The sequence below is a fragment of the Eucalyptus grandis genome, chromosome 7, assembly GCF_016545825.1.
Source record: "Eucalyptus grandis isolate ANBG69807.140 chromosome 7, ASM1654582v1, whole genome shotgun sequence".
In the NCBI taxonomy this organism is placed as follows: domain Eukaryota; kingdom Viridiplantae; phylum Streptophyta; class Magnoliopsida; order Myrtales; family Myrtaceae; genus Eucalyptus; species Eucalyptus grandis.
This window is the reverse complement of record NC_052618.1, coordinates 22,356,804-22,378,626: the sequence shown is the minus strand read 5'-3', so window position 1 is coordinate 22,378,626 and position 21,823 is coordinate 22,356,804. Positions and strand designations below refer to the sequence as shown.

Here is a 21,823-nt window from a genome sequence, read left to right as displayed (position 1 = left end):
ACCACCACCATCTTCTTTCACCGATGTTTTGGCATCTTTCTCATTCAGTTCCCTCTTCTTATCATGTGAGTACTTAACGTGATATATCAACCAGAAGCATATACCGAGCAAAAGTAGAATCTGAAGACCACGTTTTATCTTCACGCCTTTGGATCTCTCATTTCTACTCGACGACTTCTTGAACATGATGAGGCCTCCTAAAATCTCACAGTCAGTTTAACAAAGCCTGTCCAGATTTCACTGTGGGTCAATTTTCCAAAACAGAACAAGATGAACAACAAGATAAATGACAAAAAAGGTTTAGAGTAATACAATATGATGGAAGAAGAACAACATGAGTGCCATAATTTTCATACGATATTCGTTTTAGTGTTAAAATTCTTTTTCCACTCACTTGAGTGACAAATCGAAGTAAAATCGATTACTTGAGTATCAATTCCAGCAAATCATCTTACGTGAATTTTTTTTTTCTTTTGCTTTTTCACATTTTTTTTAGGGGCTGGTGAGGGTCAAGCTGCGAAACCCTCACCTAATCTAGGGGAGGGGCGCCTCGCCCTTGGCCATAAAGGCCTTGGGCGAGGCACAAATGTGGGTGAGAGGGTTTCTCGGCCAGTGACCCTCGTCGGCCCTAAAAAAAGAAGGGAAAATAGGAAAATAGAAAATTTAAAAATTTAAAAAATTTAAAAAATTCCATGTTAGCACCGGTGAAGCCATGTAGGGCAACTGGCGTTTAGTTAGATTTTCTAGATGAGGCAAATAGCCAATGGCACTCAAATGATTGATCTTTCAAATTTGTGGTATTCAAATGAACGGAAAGAAAGTTTGATACTTAAGTAAGCACTGTATGAAAATTATGACACTCCTGTTCTTATCTCCTGTGTGATAGACTCCATTAGCCTATCATAATGACCTATATGTTGTTCCCTCACAACATCGATATAAGCAATTCCACATGAAGTCCCAATTTGCTAACGCTTGGCATATTTCAAAGAGCACCTTAGATAGCTTCGCATGGACCGTCAGAAACGAGTGGACAGGAAATATTGGGAAAATTACCAAAAAAGTTCTAAACCTATTGTAATTGTACCAATTCAGTCATAAACTTATTTTTTTGACCAATTGAATCCTAATTTTTTTACAATTATTCATGATCAGCTCATCTGGCAAAATTGACGGGCCAGTGCTGATGTGGTAGCCGATTGGCGCCAACGAGCTTTTTTTAATAATATTTTAATTTTCGAAATGTTTTATTAATTTTTTTCCTTTTTTTTTTTATTCCCTTCTCCCTCCTCCCTCCTTTGGCTCCGGCGGGCTTGCCTTGCCAGTCGGTGAGCTACCCAGTGAAGGTGGGGCGAGCCCCTGCGAGGCAAGCCCTTGCCAGATCCGGCAAGGAGGCCTTGCCGACGACGCGACGGCGAGCCCCCCTCGCCGGGTTTGGCGAGGGCTCGCCTCGCTTGACGACCGCGAGGTGTCTCGCCGTCGTTGGGCGATAGCTCGTCTCGCGGTTGCTGCGTGAGGCGAGCCCCCTCGCCGAATCCGGCGAGGGGGCTTGCCGTCATGTCCGGCGAGGCGAGCCCTCGCTAGATCCGGCGGGACTCACCCCGCCGTCTGCGGGCGCAAGCTTGCCGGCGGCGAGGCGAGCCCGGCTGAGTGAAGGAAGGGGGCGGGAGGAGGGAGGAGGGAGAAGGGAAAAAAAAGGAAAAATATAAAAAAAATATAAAAAAATATTTCAAAAAATAAAATATTATTAAAAAAGTTCGCTGGCACCGACCGGCTGCCACGTCAGCGCCGGCTGGCCAATTTTAGTCGGATGGACTGATTGGGAATAATTGTAAAAATGTTTGGAACTCAATTGGTCAAAAAAATAAGTTTATGACTGAATTGGCACAATTGTAATAGGTTTAGAACTTTTTTGGTAATTTTCCCGAAAATATTAAATCTCCATGTTCCTTCTAAGTTCTGAACAACCATCGCCAAGAAACACAGCCGCTAAAAGGAACCTCAGAGGAGCTCCTATTCGTAGTAATTCGGCACGAAACGACCTATTCTACACTTCTCCTTCGACACGAATTCATGTACGAGAAGGCAAAAAGAACACCTGCGACCATTTTCGTTTCTCAGCGATTACAAGGTGCCCTCATCTCACACTAACATAAATCATCCCCAGAAATTTACGCCATGCAAAATGCAGACTCCTCGAATTTACGAAAGAAACTCCACAGAAGGCAAGGCTACCTACAGGGTCTTTCTTCAATACCACGCAAATTACAGGGATGCCGAACAAAACCCAAGAAGAAGAGAGAGAGAGAGAGAAGAGAGAGAGAGAAGCAACTACATAAAAGAAGAGAAAGGACGCGAGAGTAACCTGGAGGAAGCAGCAAGCGAAGTGGAGTGAAGAGAAAACAAAGCAGGGCGAAGAAGATGAAAGAGAGAGAGAGAGTCCCAGGTGAGGAGAGAGCTCTGTCGAGGCAACGAGAGTTTACGGGGATCCAAAACCAAGAACGAGCATTCGTCGATTATATCGATAAATTAATATAACTTATAATAAAATAAATTGCAGGAAAAAAGGGAGAGGGGAACATAAAAAAAGAGAGTATATGCTGGAAGACTGCCGTCCTTGCCCTCTTCGGACCTATCATCTGGCTGTACCTTTCGGGGAATGCAAAGCATGGACCACCGGGCCGGCATCGCGGCCATCAAGGCTGCCGCCCTCAATCCACTAGGGGCATGGCCGGGTCAACAATGGGGAGGGAATCTTTCTCGAACCCCTTACCTGGCTCTATCTAGTCTATTTCTAGAAGTCAAAGCCTTTTGTGCGCTTAGGATCGGTTCTTCCGCCGTTTATATTATCAGAAGCTTCAAACGATCGCTAAAAAATAATTGTAATTTCTTTAGAAATTTAAAATTATAAAATAGATTAAAAGAAAAGCTACAAAAAAATAAAATAAAAAAGAGTATATCTTGGGAAGACCGCCGTCCCCTGCTGCCGTTATATTGACGGAGCTTCAGAGTGACTGCTAAAAAAATAATTGTAATTTCTCTAGAAATTTAATATTATAAAATAGATTAAAAGAAAAGATCCAAGCTGAGACGTGGTTTTGATGTGGGCGAAGTTGTGATACGGGCCCAGTGAAAGCACATTTTGCGTACGAGCGATCGGTTTTAGGTTGGGTCAGCTTTTCATTTGTGGAGCCAAGAATCGGCCCACTAGGACCTAGAACTGATGATTTCTTTTTTTCTATTTGGTTTCTTATATCCTCCATAAGTGAGAGTTTTCCAACATTAAAAGAAAAATATAATTTATTAATTAGGATTTACTTCATAATAAAATAAAAAATAAAAACTAAGAAATCTTAGGTCTGATTTCTTATCTAGGCACGTGCCTGTACCCAGCAAGGGGTGGAGTACTCACTTAGACATCGTCGGCTCACAGTTAAGAAGAAAAAGAAGGGAAAGAATAAGAAAAAGAAAAAGAAAAAGCAATGAAAACTTCAGAAAAATCTTTTAAAAGAAAAAGCAATGAAAACTTCATAATATCAATGCTAGTTGTACCGCGTAAGGCGCATGACATCCATTTCAGGAAATTTTTGTCAAGTCTTAAATTTAACTTAATTGAAAGATTTATGATTGAATTGATATAAATACATAGGTTTAGAAATTTTTAGTTTTTTTTTTTGTGTCATAATTCTTTCTTGTGTCTAAGGGGCTTGAATTTTGACTATTATTTTATTTTTTTTCATTTCTTTTTTGTTTTTTTGCTTACGATCGATTTGTTGGTTGTCCACATGTCCTTCCCTTTTTCCCCCTCTCAAATTGAGGTTGAGGTTTGGAATTTTACGCGATAGATATTTTGCTGAAAACAGTAGGGTTTCAGAAATGAGCTGTCCATGCATTCTCGGATGACACTAGATAGACCCATTCTCGAACGAATTGACGTCCACATTTCATATCATTCATGATGTATGTAATTGGACGGACGGGGATACAACAAGACTTAAGTGATATTAGGTGAAGTCGCTTGTTTGATGTCCTCGTCGAGTCCCACCGGATCTCTTGTTTTCTCTCCCAGGGAGAGAAACCGAATAAAGTATTGCATGGGTTAGGATCATCGCTTTGTACCCAATTGATTGATCAAACCTTGATGGAATTAGTTGAGACATTATAACGAAAAGCTTGATCAATACTCGATTGGACCGACCGATACAATAAGATATTAGGGCATTGCGCATTGTTTGATTAGATGGAGTGCAAGGGAGATGAGGGTTACCCTCCTATGTGCTTCCATGTTTGTTTAGTTCAAGGATCGATTAATGTAGTTGGCTGGGTTTTCAAACACCAGTACAATCCCAGTGTCCGTTCTTAAGTTGCTCGTACGGGCAATAACTCTCTTAAATTTGACAGGCCCATCGTTACTGAGGAGATAACTTAGGTTGGACATTCATCCTTGTTCAGTGTCCATGTCAAAACCTAAGAGAGAGATGCGCCCACGGGAAGGGCCGAAGCTTTGGAGGGGGAGGAGGTATAGGGAGGCGAGAGGTGGTGGGAGGTGGCGGCGGCATGCCCATGGCAAGGGCCACGGAGCACTTATTGTCCGTTCTTGGGGTCGTGCAATCCCAGTATTCGTTTGCCAAGGTCATACGACCGTAGGCCACTCGTCGTTATGATTACACAACTCAAGTGACACTTTGACTCTTAGAATAGATTTATGTGACTAGTGAATACACTTTTTTTTTCTTTCCAAATTGTGCTTATTTACGAGTTCTTTTTAATAATCACCTGGTTTTCTTTTAAATTTTTTATTATGTATTTCTTATTTTGTGTTTTAGTCTCTCTAAAATCCACGTAGGATGCCACATTAGCAATCTCAATGTTGACTAAATGGCCATGCCATCATTTTGTCCATAATTTCGACGGAAGGACGAACTCGAACAAAAAATCATATAATTAAGCGACCCAATTGAACAAAAAATAAAATAAAATTCAAAGATCTCATATGTGCTTTTCCCTTAAATTTAATTAGGTATTTAGCTTTTGCAAATGAATAAAGTATTCGATCATGTCATAACATATGGAATGAACAACAAACTTTCAATAAGTGACATTCTTGAACTCATGTTTAAGGGAAATGAATTTTAGTCATAAAACATAACCAATGAAACATGATTGCTTTAAATGTATTATTTTTTTTTAATATGCCGATGTCCGCACGCCTCACACCTGTCAAAGAGGTCGATATCTTTATCAAGCCTTGACCCCGGCTTTTCCCTCTCATTGTTTTACATTATGAGAATCCTGAGGTTCAACCAAGTCCAAGATGTAGCTTTTTAATATCTTGCTAAGGACGATATTGCTTTAAAGTACTGATTTTACTTTGGCGGACCAGAAAATACTATTCAAGTTTAGCAATCATTTGATGGAAGAATGATCACAGCAAAATAAAGTAATGGCATTTGATGGAAGAATGATCACAGCAAAATAAAGTCATGGCTTAGCTTAGCTTTGCCTTCAATCTTGTAGTCATGATTAATACGTAATCACCATCTCCAGCCAACAACTGAACCTTGTCTCAGTAATTTAAAAAAGAAAAAAATTAAAGTTCGTAACCAATTTCTCTTTTTGACATGGAGAGAGAAAGGCACACGAGGCTGAGGTCTTTTATAAGAAAGGAATAAGGATCGTGAAAAGGAAGACTAGAAGATCAAGTTATTCTCAGAAAGATCAGCAGAGCTGGAAAAGTCAGGGTAGATCTGTCAGGTTTTGAGCTTTTCCTTAAAACTTTCTGCAGAATGAAATGAAATGGAGAGCTCTCTTTCCTTTGTTGAGAAAAGGCTAAAAACTCAAAGGACCACATTAGACCATGTGTAATTCAGGAATCTTTTCGAGAAATCGACAACACGTAAGAATTACCGGGTTGGTTTTGAACTATATGTGTGTGTATACATATCGAGAAAGTCTACGGCTCGAGTCCGTGTAACCCTGATATAACCAATGTAACAGTCTAATTGCTAAAATTATTCAAAAAGCATTGTGCCTAAGCCGAGTGATCATGAAAGTCTAGACTTACCATTTGTTTATACTTGTGTACACCTTGATCAACACTACCAAACGGGAAGCAAACCTCCCAATCTTGTCTCAAGATTCCACCAACCCTAAGTCCCTTTGCTTCCCATCGAAGATATTCTATCTTAAACTGAGAGAACGTTCTTTGCTTCTTCTAACATTTCCAAACCTTTAACCCCAACTTCATAGCCGCTGCATTACCTATATATGACTCTTCACTCGCATGTCAATGATCCTTCAAGAAGGCACGTTGATCTCAGCATAATTGAAAATGGCGACGATGAAGTATCCTCGCTCGTTTCTTGTCATCGTATCGGTGTTGAATTTGGTTCGTGTTTCATTTTCTTCCGTTGTGTCGACCGGGAACTTCAATAAAGACTTCTTCGTGATGTGGTCGCCGGACCATGTGAATACTTCGGCAGACGGTCGGACTAGAAGCATGGTTCTCGACCAGGAATCAGGTACGTGTAACGTGGAAAAATTGCGTATCTTTTCTGGATTTTTCTTTTGATGATCTCTCTATGATCTGAATTTTGCTTTTAGGGGCTGGTTTTTCTTCCAATGACATGTTCTTGTTCGGGCAAATCGACATGAAAATAAAGCTAATTTCGGGTCATTCGGCCGGCACAGTCGTGGCCTTCTATGTGAGAAATTATGTCTCAGTTTTTAATTCTTATTATGTTTTGGATCTCTTTGCTCTTCTTGTTGGCCTGTGCCTCGATGGCTGATTTGAACTGGGATCGAATCGCAGCTGACATCCGATCAGCCGAACCGGGACGAGATAGACTTCGAGTTCCTCGGCAATGTGTCTGGGCAGCCTTACATACTTCAAACCAATGTATACGCCGACGGGTTCGACAACCGCGAGGAGCGGATTTACCTTTGGTTCGATCCGACTCAGGATTTCCACAGCTACTCCATCTTGTGGAACCTCCACCAGATTGTGTAAGGCACTGCACCATGTCTAGACGGTGTGCGTTTGCGCCTTACATTCTGATTAAGTTAGTGAAATGATGGATGGAAACCTCTTTGCAGCTTCTTTGTGGATTCAATCCCGATTCGGACGTACCGAAATCACGCGGACAAGGGGGTGGCGTTCCCTAGGTGGCAACCGATGGGCGTCAAAGCCACCCTATGGAACGGCGACAGCTGGGCGACACGGGGCGGGCATGACAAGATCGACTGGTCGAAGGGCCCCTTCGTGGCCTCCTTCGGGGACTACAAGATGGACGCCTGCGTCTGGAAGGGCAACCCGAGGTTTTGCAGGGCGGAGAGCCCTACAAACTGGTGGAACAATGAAGATTTCAGCTCTTTAACATCGACACAGAGGAGGTGGTTCAAATGGGTCAGGAGATATCACATGATATATGACTATTGCCAGGACAATGCAAGGTTCCAAGATAGCCTGCCCAAGGAGTGCTCTCTTCCCAAATACTGAACTAGCTGATCCATAAGACATCATCTCCAATTCTTTCATCTCATCTTCTTCTTTCCATCCACATTTGATTTAATTCGTGCCCCCAACATATTTATGAACTTGGTTTGCTGAGTATATAGCATGGTTATCGTATCTTAAGGTTTTCGGCATGTAGGTAATCCTATAAGTTGAGTGCCACATGAATTATTGATTCGTAGTGTATGATTGATAGAGAATTCTTTTGTTATATTTTCGAGAGTGCAAATGTTTTTTCTTTTTGGGGTGAATCAACTTCGGTTGGAATATGCTAATCTTAATTAGGCTCAATGTGTTGGGGGAACTATGCTTGAACTTGTCATGGACTCAATTAAACTGGAGGAAACATGATGAGCGGGCAAGAGCAAGACCGGGCCTTTCAATTGGGCCAACATTATGGCCCAGGCCAGCCCATCAAGAGAAAAAAAATATAATAACTATGCAGGCTGGGTGGGCCTAGATAGTAGATAGGGCCTTACAGCAAAAGGCCCTTGTCTAGGATCCTTATACATGACGAATAATCAAATTCCAATTGAAATGAATTTTTTAGGATAAATTGATTCAGTTTAGGAGGAATCAATGAAATGACATCAATTCAAATTCTTGAATTTTCAAGTTTACAAAGATATTTAGAGAGATCAAGAATTCACACTATTTTTTAGATTCATGGACCCAATTTCATGTTCTGATTGAACACGTTCCATTTTGGATTATTCCCATGGGAAACTAGGATTCAATAAGGATTCAAGTTCTCACCTCCATTAATAGTACTTGTAGAGTCCAATTCTTCCTGTGTGGGCCGGAATTTGGTGGGATCAAGTCTACTATAGAAGCGATAGTAGAATTCTTTGGGATAATTAGGTTGCGTTTGGTTCAGCATTTTCCCTGAAAGCCCCTTAGGGAAATGCTGGACCTTTTGGTTCAACTTTCAAGCTAGCTTTCAGCTTTCAACTTGCCTTCAAAATGTTGAAAGTCCAAAGCTAGTAGGGCCCAAAGCTTTAGGCTTTCAAAGATTCTACCGAATCTTTGAAATTATTTTTTTCCTTCCAAAACTATCCTCACTAATTTTTCATATTTCTGATTTTTCCCCTAATTATTATTATTTTAATTGAAAAATGAGGCAGCCCTTCGCCAATCCGGGGAAGGGTTAGTTCAATTTTCAAAATAAATAAATAAATAAATATATATTATATATATTATACCCATCAAAGCCCATTGCGAAAGTTTTTTTTTATCAAAAGCTCATTCAACTTAAAGTCCATTTGTAAAATTTTTTTACCAGACACAATTGCATTTTTCAAGTAGCTTTGGGCTTTCAGCATTTGCATTAGACTCAAAGCCCCTTGCAAATGCTGAACCAAACGCAGCCTTAGAGCCCCCATGTTCTTGCGATCGTGGCAATTTGCCCCTTATATCTATCTTGGTATTTGCAATATTAACCATGGCATTTTGACATTAGTTCTAATGTTCTCTCTTGCATGGACTCTAGCCAAATTCTCATTAGAAACTTTAGTCATGTTCTCTCACATGACTTGGTGGTGCCCATTTCAAGGGAAAAAAATTTCCAGCAAATTTGGGAGAATTGCAATATATATCCCTCAGATTTTCATGCAATTACAAATTGCCTCCTAATCTTGGACAATTTTCAATGTAACACGCATGATTTTCTAAAGTCGTTGCAAGGTGCCCAATATATTGATTGTCAAATAAAACAATTAATTTAAATCAAAGAGAAATTGAGAATTAAATAAAAATTGACACATATTTTTGTAGATGAGAAATTACTCAAATCATTTTCCTAATGGACCTTTACTCTACTTTACATAGTATTTCACATCCCAAATCTGGATTGTTGAATTTTATAAGATCTAGGTGGGACTTATGTATGATCTAAACATTTTTTATGATTCAAATTCAATTTATTACATATCTCGAGCTCATTATAATTTCTTTGTTATAAGACTTATTTATGGCGCGATACATGATTATAAGATGCACGTCCAACCGTTCAATGCGAAGTGGGCACGTGAGGGCGTGCCCTTCGCATCCATGCCAATTGCAGAACCGTAAACGTAGCTCATAAAATTAAAAACGCAAATTTTATGGTTTTCATGCTTGTATTAATTTTAAAACAAGTGGATGATAACTTAATTGAGACAAAAGAGAAGTACATGTACCTGCTAGATAGCTTAAAATAAGGAAAATGGCAGAGACATTAAAGAATGATTTATTAATTTTATCTTATCTTATTTTATTTTATTATTTTATTATTATTATTATTATTATTATTTTATTATTATTATTATTATTATTATTATTATTATTATTATTATTATTATTATTATTATTATTATTTTTTTTTGTGGAAGATTGATTTGTTAAGCAATAAATCAAGGGGCAACGGCCACCACTTGCCCGCTGAAGGCGATGAATCCGGATCTTGCTACCTCTAGACTTGGGAGTGGAGTGGTTCGGTCTCTAGGCAAGGACACACCTCCAGATTTGGACGGTCGCCGCAACCTTGATAGCATCAAGGCCTCAAGGGCTAGTTAGAGCTCGTCAATGTCTCACGGTGGCCATTGCTAGGAGTGGGAGGAGAGAGAAGTACATTAGCAATGTCAAAAGTTATGTACAACACTCACTATGTGGCTTGCCGGCAGCCTGATTCAGCATAAAAAGCTCAAAACGACGTAGTTTAACAAGTTTCACCTGCCTGCATGACCCAAAACGACTTCGTTTAGCAAGAAAAATCAATTTCTTGCTAAACGATCGACAGAAAGGGGATGCGGAAGGGAATGGGGAAGGACAGCAAGGAATTGCTCTCAGGCTTCTTGTCTGGGCAATTCATCAAAACCACCTCAAAATCCGCCATTAACAAAGCCGATCCGTTGAAAAGCTGCAAACCGGAGGATCAGTCGGATCCATTCTCGGCGAGTTCTAATCGCGGTTGGTGTTGCCTTCTTCACCGGCCAAGTCCCTCGAGGCGGTTTCTGGAGCCGTTTTGTTCCGCTCTACCTAGCAATCGCATCTGGCAAATTTCCTTTCACAAGTTAAGCCCAAGCTTGTTTTTCCCTGTCTTGTCGAATCGCCGGAACAAGGCTCACCGGCCTCGGTTTGCATGTGTTTTGGGCCTGCTCATTCCTTTCTCTGTGTCCTAGTGTTGTTTTCTGGTTATGGTTAGTTCTGGTCGTGGGAGGGTAGTGATGTATCGTTATGGGGTGGGGACGCTAGTGACAAATGGTTTGGTTGAAGATGGATGGTGGATCTTAGAACAACGACGATGGATGCGATGACGAGTTGGTGGTGACTTTTGAATGGCTTAGTGGGCGGCATCGGAGGATGGTAAGTGGCGATGGCTGGTATCGTAAACAAATCTGGGGAAATTATATGCATTCCCTATTGGAGGCTTGGATAAGACTTGTTTGCTCATTACAACCGGATAAACTTTATTTATGTCCCCTAATAATTTAATCTCATGCACTATTTTCAATGTCTTTAGCATTACTTGACATAAAGTCCAACATTCTTCTTATTATAATGTATCCAATTTGCTGAAATTTCAAACTTCACTTAAGCCTTTTACTTTACTTCCATTTGAGGAAAGGAGGAACATGCAAAACTACTTCCTTATGCACCAGTTACTAGTTTATCATTTTAGATCAAACTGGATTTGAACGTAAGGTTGTGCTGTCCAAAGGAGATGTTCCCTAATAAGTTCATTGCACATGGTAAGTTGAAGCCCCGAAAATATTTTTCTATAAATAGCATAACCGATCACCAAAAATATCACCTTGAACCAACATCAGCTAATTCCTTGAACATCATGAATTCTCTAACCATCATCATTTCTCTTGTCTCTATTTCTCTCTTTCAACCTACTCATGCCCAAAACTCACCCCAAGACTATCTTGACTCTCACAATGCAGCTCGGAAGCAAGTTGGCGTGCCGAACATGACATGGGACAACACGCTTGCTGCCTACGCCCAAAGCTATGCGAACCAACGGGTTAGCGACGGCGGCCTCGTGCACTCCAATGGACCCTACGGTGAGAACCTTGCCAAGGGCACCGGCACGTTCACTGGCACCTACGCCATTAGCTTGTGGGTCATAGAGAAGCATAACTACAATTACAACACCAACACCTGCGCGAGCGGGTGTGACTGCTTGCACTACACTCAGATGGTTTGGCATGACTCGGTTTGAGTCGGGTGCGCTAGGGTTCAGTGTAACAATGGATGGTGGTACGTTGTGTGCAACTACGATCCTCCAGGCAACTATGAAGGAGAACTTCCATACTAGGAAAGGCTTTTAGAGTGACAAGCTTACCTATGGCCTATTGTTATATGCGTCATGGGTGTGACATAAAAATAAAGGGAAAATAAAAACGACTAGCTTGATATGATTCATGAGCTAGTTTAGAAAAATATGGATGTATAACATGTTGCTCATAAGAGCATCTTAAGCAGATTATTACTAGCAAATTAGCAATATTTTGCGAATGTTTGAAATGGCTTTTGTAGATTTAAGTGTTCTTGATCATCAACTGATTATCTGCTTTTGTAATGAAAGGATGCATGAGAACAAAGTGTTCTTTTGACTTTTACGCTTCATGATATAACGGGAAGGGATGGTTTGGAGTTAAACACCCCATAATAGATTACTTCCTTGTGTATATTATCCTGGATACAAATATCCCTTCAGTGTAATACATTGTCCAATTGAGCAATACACAAAGTCAATATTCTCTCACATTGTGACTTGATATTAGCATTAGATTGTTCCTGTTCTGATCTCAATTCATGATGTTTTCAGCGTGCCCCTGATTTTGATCTAATGCCAAACTTGAGCTGCTTGATGGCATTCTATTGTGGATTGTTACACTATTGATAGTTGATCTGCAGTTTGGTATATATTTCAGGGCACTTGCCCTAATATAGCCTATTCCATCCATACTGTGAGTCGGTTTTGTTTGCTTAGCCTTTTTGTCACTATGCCATGGTGTTATGTATTTTGCACCACATCTATGGCATTGGATGCGGATCCATTGTACCATTGGTTTACTTATTTGCTATCTCCAATGCCAAATCAAGACATGAGTCTCTCTTGTTAATTGTACACCTTCCCCAATCACTTCTCAAAATCCCAACACCAATCTTTTCTCTCCCTCTAGTCTATCTCCGCCCCCTGCCGAGCCCTACAACCACACATGCGGCTCGTGTCACTAACGTACGTGCCTCCACTGCCAATATAAATCGTGACCTTCTTCGCTCCACCATTTACTGTTGGTGTTGACAAGGGATCGTGTCATGCTCCGTTCACCCTCTCTCCCATATCGCTTCAATGTTGGTCGATGTCCTTGCTTTCGCATAGCTCATTCTCCCTTTCTCATTTGAGGGCAGCCAAGCTTGCTCGAATGTCAAGTTTATGCCTTTGGTGGGTCTCAAGACCTCGCGTCAAGCTCCTCTCGTCATCTACAATCAAGTTGTTGACGATGATGAGATCAAAAGGCCATCTCAAGGTTTGGGGATGCCTCCTACATCTACCCTGTCCATTGAGATTTCCATGAGATCTTAAAGGCCATAATGGCTAAATCAAGTCATCAATGGTGGTTTGGAGACCTTAGAAATTTGGCGGTGAGAGAAGAGACAATGAAGGAGAGAGTGTTTTGGGTTAGCAAATAGAGAAAGCAAAGATGGTCGTAGATGACATGAAGGAGAAAGTAGTGAGACATCGAGGAGGCGACCGTGATGATAGGTGGCCGCAATGGCCGGAGACGGTGGCTAATGGTGAAGAAAGAGAGAGGGTTGGTTGAGTGGGAAGACTTGATGAGGATAATTACACATTGTAATAAGCACACCGACAAGTGCAACAAATATGCATCCATGTTCCCTTTTTGATCACGTCCCATTTGTGTCTTTGTTAACTCTCTATCTATCTCTATCGACCAAAAAAAAGAAAAAAGAAAATGTCTGTAATTTGATGCCATAGCAAAGAAAAAATATAAAAGAAAAGGAGGTTTGGAGAGGAGGTAAGGGGGTCTCACACGGTGGCTGTTTGTGTGGGCAACATGACCGCAACATAATTTCGTTGGCAACATCGCCTAAATTTGATCAAGCATGGCTTCCAATTGATAGTGAGGTCACTCTCAACAGTAACATTGAGAGTTAGCCTTGACCCCATGATCTTGTGATAAGGTTGCCTCCCTCTCCCTGCGTTTGGATTTGATCATGCTAGATCTCCAATTGATTGTGGGCTCTCGTTTAAGCACGACATTAAGAGTTGGCCTTGAGCTCGTGACCTCATGGTGAGGTCACATTCTAATACACAAGCGTGTGTAGAGAGAGAGGTAAGGGCAATGGCCCAATCATGATAATTAAGCAATGCATCGATCCACATTGGCATCGGAAATGAAGAGAACCGGGCAAATAAGCAAATTCATCAAATTTTACATGATTACTTGGTGGAAATAGGTGGACTTAACTCCATACATCCACTTTCCACGATTATAAAATACAATTATAAAAAACACACATAATTGGTATGGGTAGGTAGACTAGTTAGGCAGACATTCATGTAAATTTACTAGCACTACCTTTGCACGATGATTTTCTCTACTAGTGAAAAGGTTCCAAGACAAAACAAGAAAAATAATTTAGCTACATACCCATCATCCTCTCTTTGGCTTCGTAACTCACCTTGATCAAGTGTAATTTCCTTATTGCCTCGGTCATGCCCATCCGTTCCGGTGGTGATTCCATCGAACATGCAACTCCAACTTCGAATATAGAGATAATGCAATCTCTAATTTTCATCTCTTGTTGTCGATCACCAGCTTCACTCCAAAGCCTTAAGTCTAAAATGTCCATTGCTCGATCCGGAAGAGCCATTCGGACAAAGTTGTGGAGGTTAAGATGGTGCCCAAAGGCCTCTTCAGTGGGTCTCTTTCCTGTGAACATCTCCAATAATAGAATGCCGTAACTATATGTATCCCCAAGTGTGGAAACCTTGTGTCCCATGCCATACTCTGAAAATTTCATCAAGACATTAATAGGAACGAACATACACTATTTCTTGAAGTCAATTGTTTAGAAAAAGCTTCTAAGTCACATGGGATTTTGCTTGATGTCCATTTGCAAGAGCTTGCCAAAGAAAATTGTGGGGGATCGTGCCTGTCACATCCAACATAGTGAGATGGCTTGCAAGCCCTCACTCACTCACAATCGGGCCACTATGCATGGCAGAGGCCAAGTGATCCTTTGAGCAAGGCCAAGGGTCCCAAAGCCCCCTACTGGTTTTTTGCTTTCATTTTTCTCTGTTTAATTTTTCATTTAGTTTACTATATATGGCTGATGTTTGGCGCCTGTCATATGAACTCTCATAAAGTGCATCAACCATTGAGAAATGCATTAATTGTAGAGAAATAGGAGTTTAGAATTCATAAAGTGCACCAAAGGTCTGTTAACAACGTATAAACTTCTTCTCCAAAACTACTAAGTGCAACAAAAGTTGTCTCATGTTTGCTACACAAATTGCCTAAACATCAAAAGTGGCTTTGTCCTCTAGTAGGATACGGGTGAAAATAGAAAAAGAAGAAAATATGTTGGGTGAAGGCCTTGGCAGAAGTCTATGTATTAACTAAATTTGAATAGTTGGTTTTTTGACTGGAAACATATGGAATCCTCGTGAGGTTCGTCATTTTCATGATACAAATTATGTTTAATACCTATACCACACTTTCTTTTATGGAAAGACGAGAAAAAAAAATGCCTAAAAGAACAGGCAAAAAATGAAAACAGTGGGGGGAAAAGAACAGACTTAGGGTGATTTGTTGACGGTGATGGATTTATACTTGTAAATGTGTAAATTTCTCTTAATATGCTGTGACCAATAAGCTTAGGGAAAGTGATAGTTGGGAAGAGCCCATCGCGTTGTCAATTAGTGTATCCTCCAACGGTTTCTGGCATAAATGTCATGTCATCTAATATATTTTTCTAATATTAAATTATTGGTCATGAAAGGGTCTGCCATAAATGAAAAATTACTTATTGTTAAGACCTTAAGTCATAACATTTCAAAAGAGATTCGCAATCTGTTTTAATGGCATGAACGTGATACGAGACAAAATACGAATTATAAAATGAAAATATAAATATGAGATGATACAATATGCTTAATCTATTTATTCACATGGATTCACAAGTTGTCTAAAAATTTTCCACTCATTGATCAAAATTACGATGGTTTATTCTCATCTTAATTTAAAATACGATTAGGGCAAGCTACTATTAATCTTTTCGTACAAAAGATACGTATTTTCTTTTTCTACAAAAGCTATTAATAGCGGAAAGAGGATTTGAGTTGTGAGAAAGAGGTGTTAGAGCATACAAATCATAACATAACGTCAAGAATAATTGTTTGGTCAAACTTTTGGCACTCACATATTACTATCGCAATCAAATAAAAACTAATTGAGAAAATATGACAATTTCATACCAGGAGGCACATAGCTGATGGATCCTCTGACTGCGGTTGAAGTTGAACTACCCTGGTCTTGAACTCCTATGGCTTCGGTAGACACCGTTGAAATGATCTTTGCAAGCCCGAAATCTCCAACTCGAGCCATCATGTCGTTGTCCAGAAGCACATTACTCGGCTTCAGATCTCCATGGACGATGGCTGGATAGCAACCCTTGTGGAGATATTCAATCGCGGTAGCTATGTCAATGGCGATGTTTAATCTTTGCACTAGTCTCAGATTTCTCGATTCGCTACACTCATCTTCTTGTCCTATAGTTCTAGGGTGCAGCCACTCCTCCAAGCTCTCATTAGCCATGAACTCATATATTAGAGCTTTGAAGTCATTGCCACAAAAGTCCATGCTCGAACAGACACTTAGTATCTTCACGAGGTTTCGGTGTCTAATGGTTCCTAGAGTTCGACATTCGGAGATAAAACTCCTTGAAGCACCTCTTTGCATTAGATTGAGCACCTTTGTTGCCACCGTGGCACCTCCATCAAGAATCCCCTTATAAACCTTGCCATATCTCCCCTTACCAATCAAATTGGTCTCGGAGAATCTGTTAGTTGCTCTCAAGAGTTCTTCATAAGAAATCCTCAAGAATTGGTTCTCGAAAGATAATGAAGATGAGGCATTGGTTGTCGTTTGCTTCTTTTTGTGATAAAAGATAGACAGACATAGGAACAACAAAGCTAAACATAACAAACTGCCAGCTACCACATATATTACTCTGGCCTTGGTTGAAGAAGACTTCTTAGAGCTTGGTGATTTGCAAAGTGGAAGCTTCAGACTGGGAACACCTCCACAGAGTTCCGTATTTCCATAAACCGATACAGAACTTGCATTAAGAAAAACTCCACCCTCTGGAACTTGTCCTTCTAGTTGATTGAAGGACAAATTCAAGTACTCGAGTAGGAAGAGCCCTGTGAGAAAGCTCGGGATTGGACCAGAAAAATTATTATTGGAAAGGTCCAGCTCTCGTAGACCCCGTAATGGACGTAAAGCTTCGGGGATTTGACCACGAAAAGAATTAGCTTCTAAGTAAAGTCCTTCCAATACCAAGCACTTGCTGATGGACGTCGGAATTAAGCCGGTCAGTCTGTTGTGAGACAGATCTAATATGCCCAGATTCTTTAACGATCCAACTTGCAATGGAAGAGATCCACTTAAATTATTATTTGCTAAATCAAGGATGATCGATAAGGAAGAAAGACCCATGATTTCGATAGGAACTGAGCCAATTAGGTTATTGTTGGAAAGATCAAGCCAAATTAGTTGCTTGCAGTTGCTGAGACTCTGCGGTATGTAGCCTTGGAAAATGTTGAAGGAAAGGTCCAGGAGATTTAACAGCGTAATGTTACCAATCGAAGACGGTATCTCTCCAGTAAACATGTTATCGCCTAAAAAAAGTCGCTGCAAGTTGGAAAGTGCTCCGATGGAATGAGGAATACAATCAGTTAGAAAATTATTACGTAAACCCAAAGAAGACAAGCTGAAAAGATTTCCAAGGGCTAAAGGAATAGATCCTTGGATCCGATTGTCTGACATATGAATTTGCTCAATGCTGGCGGAGAGATTGGAGAAGGATCTCGGCAATGATCCGTGAATCAAGTTCCCTGGCATCCCGAGAAATTTTAAGTTGGAACAATTAACTAAAGAAGAAATAAAACTCAAGTCATCCTGCAAGTGGTTACTAGACAATATAATGTGATAAAGGCCCTTTAGCCTTCCCAGATTTTTCGGTATTGGCCCATGGAAATTGTTGTTGGAAAGGCTAAGTGTCTTAAGACCTGTGGCATTCGTTAACATTGACGGAATCATCCCAGTGAACAAGTTATCATTGGCGCCAAGGAAAAAGAGAGAAGGAGAAGCGGTGCCGACATCATTGAGAAAGCTTCCCCAGATTTGGTTCTCACTAACATCGAATAACATAATGTCAGAGATGTTTAAAATCCCTGCTGGAACCTCACCGGTTAGTTTGTTGGAAGTTAGTTGGAAAAGAACCAATCTCTTGAGTCTGGACAATTCCTTAGGTATTTCTCCGCTTAACGCATTTTCTCCTAGCGAGAGCTGTTGTAGCAGCGAGAGGTTTCCAATCGAACGAGGAATAGGACCTACAAGACTGTTACGAAACAAGCCCAAGAGTTTGAGTCTTGTTAAAGAACCAAGATTGGAATGAATTCCCCCCACAAGTTGGTTGTCTATGAGATTCAGGGTCTGAAGGTTCGAGCAATAGGAAATATTGGAGGGTATCGGCCCACCAAATGAGTTTTTTCTAAGAACGATAACACGTAGCCGAAGCAAGTTGCCGATCTGTGGTGGGATTTCACCGTGGAAGCTATTGTTCTGCAGAAATATGACCCTCAGAAAAGAGAGGTTACCTACGTGAGGAGATAGAAAGCCGTCCAAGCCTTGTGATCTCAGAACCAGAGATGTGACCCTCCCAGGATGTCTTTTGCTGCACAAAACACCTTGCCACTCACAATGATGAGTAGAATCATTCCAAGAGCTCAAGACCCCAAATGGGTCTTTGTGTATTGCGTTTTTTAAGAAGGCTAACGCGAGCCGATCCGTTTGGTTTTGTGAGTATGCTTTGGAGATTGTGATTGAGCTCCACCACCACAAGAGAATAGAGTTGAGAATAAGAAATAGTTGTTTCCCCATCTCGTTCAGTGATCCACTTTCAGTTTGAGCTGAATTTATAAACCTCCTCTCTCTATGCACAAATCAATTATTGACTAACTCCATCATGGGAAGTTCCGTAAACTCTCTCTCCTGAAGACTGAAGACTGAAGACTGAATATTGAATAAATTATTATAAAATAATGTGGAAACTAACCAAATTTTGTAATTAATAAATGCGAAATCACCGAGAAAATAAATGAGAAACAATGAAGAACTCCTGAGATTTCCGCGGTTCAGTCCGAAAATCGATATCTATGCAGCTGGAAGAGTAATCAGCTATAATCCACTAAAAATCAGAGAAAAATACAGTTACAATTACTTGCAAGTTTGAGTGTTTTCCACGAGTTGATTACATCTAAACTCACAGTGTTTATAAATAGAACGACTCATTATGCGACTCGCGTCACAAAATCCACCGATTGTAGAACTCCGTGCGATCAAAGAAAGCGTTACTGGTGCGTCCCCTTCTTTTCTTCGCTAAAGAGAGAGTCCTCTCGTGCGGGGATATAAAATAGAGACTTCAGCAGTACGTCTTCTTCAGGATATTAGAAAAGGCCTACAACTGTACGCGTTGAGTGGAGTCCGACTAATGTTTGCTCCCTCGGTTAAACTTGGATATTTATCTTCAAAAGAACCAAACCTTCAATATATTTAATAGTTAAGTAGCACCGCCCAACAAATCAAAATATGATACTGATTAAAAAGGAGCACCATATTTTGAACAAATCAGAATCCTTTAAATGAGTTGGGTCTCGTACATAGTTCAAACTCAAGCTATAATTTAATAACTGGTGCCTCATATTTCCCATCAATTTAATAATGATTGGGAAGAGGAATAGGATAGGGACATGTAACTTATTTCAACAGAAATGGCATGTAATTGACGACAATTACCCCATAGGAAAAAAAAAAAAAAGAGAAATGGAATAAGCTAACAATGCATATAACCATAAAACAAGAGGAACACTAATGAAGTTTGGGACATGTATGTTGTCCTAGCACGCATGCCCTTTCCTCTTTTAGTCCTTAAATGAAATCGCTTGATGGTCTCCAAAATATCATTAGCCTTCAACCAAAGGCTTCGTGGCCTTGGAAAAGCTTTCTCATCCGTAGGATTTGAATAACAAATAGAGAGCAGACTTGTTGAACCAACTCATCCTATATGATCAAAATTGCAATTTTATCCTTCCAATGTCACTAGACCTAGAAGAGAAAGATTTGTAAGAAATCAAGGAGAACAGAGCGGAGGTTTGGGAATATTTCCCTTCTTCCAACTTTGCCTTTTATTCAAACGTCACCTCGCCTCATATAGTTGATGTTAAGGGTTATACAGGCATTTTCATTATCAGTATGGCCAAGAAGTATAGCCAACAAAGCATATTACAGATTGCACGGAATATTAGAGGGCTGGCAGAATTTCCTTCAGTTTTTTTGCCAGAAAATTTCCTTTAATTGAACTTGCCCCATTTATCACTTTTCCCCATTTTACAAACTAACGCTGATTCCACTCTTATTTGACGACATGCCGCACAGCACATAGTGTCCCATTTCATTTACCGAGAAACTCTAGTAAAGTCTCAGTTTATGTAGTGTTACTCTTATTTTAAAGTCTTGCTTGCTCTCAATTTTACGATAAAAATGAGAAAAAAATGTCAAATAGTAAGATTGTTTAATGAATTTGACGTGACATATTATTATTAGTTATCGAATATGACTTATAGTCCATTCAGAGTCTGCTATTCGGTTTAGTATACTAATATTAATTTATAGCATAACATCATCTAATAGGAAACACCATAAAAAAAGTTGGGAGTAATAACAAAGAATGATAGGAGATGTTAAATTAATGTTTCGAGTTTGGATTTGGATAACGATTTGTTAAATCAAATCTGTTGATAAAGATTTCCTAAGTAGAAGAAATTCCGTTGGACTCGATGAAGGATTACAAAAGAGAAAATAAAAGACAAAACAAGAATTTCTTCTTTGGGCACACGATTTCCACGGCATAAGCTTTCTTCTTTTAGCCGATGGAAACAAAGGAGAAAAAATAAAAGGTGAGAAGCTCCTGCACGTAAACCTCTCTGTACGTGAAAGACAAATCGTGGTGGGCCCAGGTCAAACTTTGACCTGGGCACACGTATAAAAGGGAAAATAACTTGCAGGTCTTTTTTTTTTTTTTTCTTCGTTCAAAGTCTGCCGAAGCCCTACGTAAGAATCCGCGAGAAGCCGCACGTCGCCGAGAGAGAAGCTGCACGAGGAGGCTGAAGATTTTTTTTTTTTTTTTTTTTGGCGTATGACTTGAACGCGCGATAATTTTGTATCGTGAGTTTATACCAAAGTGAATTGTTTATTTATAAATATTTTGGATTTGAGATTAAATCTAAATGTGGGAAACACTTGAGCGTTTGAACGATTGTAAACTCTGATACTCCGATTATAGTAGATTATTTGCTGCTGGCTCTCCCCGTGGATGTAGGTACTGATACTCGGACCAAACCACGTAAATTTCTGGTGTCTTTATTTTTCTCGTTTATTTCTCTGGCGATTTCGCGTTAATGTAATTTGTAAGATTCTATCGTTTTCGCGTATTATATCATAACAGGGGAGTCCTAAATCTCATGTCGGACCTCTTTGAAAATGAAAATGTTGGTCATCTGATCTAAGCCAACTCATTGCTTAGATCTTTTTTTTTTCCTCAACTCTAGAACTAAGTGTCACTTGGGACAAAATCCCACCCCTTGGGAGTTATTTCTTGAATCTTGTAAAGGCAAAGTGCTATATGCATCATTCAATTGCTTCAATGATTGTTAGTCAAATTTGAATGGAGGCTCCTAGTAATGCGTGAGAGCACTTTGTGTAATTTTGAGAAGAAATGATGGCGGAATAGAAAAGTCAATTTCCTTAAATTGATCTTGCTCAATTTATCTCTTTTCTCCTTTTCACAAACTCCATAGTAACGCTGATTCCACACTTATTTGGTGACATGGGTGCATACCGCCCTACACACCAATTCATTTAGAACATTCGAGTAAAGTCTTAGTACATGTAGTGGTGTCATTCATTTATCAAAGTCTCGCTAGTTTTCACTTTTACAACCAAAACAAGA

At 40.0% G+C, this 21,823-nt stretch overlaps 3 protein-coding genes across 3 annotated transcripts; 2 read left to right on the top strand and 1 right to left on the bottom strand.

The window, feature by feature from the left end:
• The first annotated feature begins 6,126 nt into the window (after positions 1-6,126).
• On the top strand, positions 6,127-7,726 carry LOC104453046 (probable xyloglucan endotransglucosylase/hydrolase protein 10). Its single transcript, XM_010067547.3, has 4 exons — positions 6,127-6,521; positions 6,604-6,704; positions 6,812-7,005; positions 7,096-7,726. The coding sequence occupies exons 1-4, from the start codon at positions 6,332-6,334 to the stop codon at positions 7,496-7,498; spliced, it is 888 nt and encodes a 295-aa protein (XP_010065849.2). The 5' UTR covers positions 6,127-6,331; the 3' UTR covers positions 7,499-7,726.
• A 3,610-nt stretch (positions 7,727-11,336) lies between these two features.
• Positions 11,337-11,813, top strand: LOC104441541 (basic form of pathogenesis-related protein 1). The gene is given in 1 exon segment (XM_010054693.3): positions 11,337-11,813. A coding segment is annotated over 1 exon segment (477 nt).
• Positions 11,814-12,899: 1,086 nt separating this feature from the next.
• On the bottom strand, positions 12,900-17,424 carry LOC104429942 (probable LRR receptor-like serine/threonine-protein kinase At3g47570). Its single transcript, XM_039317617.1, has 3 exons — positions 16,008-17,424; positions 14,210-14,538; positions 12,900-13,058 (listed from the first exon to the last, which is right to left on the bottom strand). The coding sequence occupies exons 1-3, from the start codon at positions 17,422-17,424 to the stop codon at positions 12,900-12,902; spliced, it is 1,905 nt and encodes a 634-aa protein (XP_039173551.1).
• Between the last annotated feature and the right edge of the window lie 4,399 nt (positions 17,425-21,823).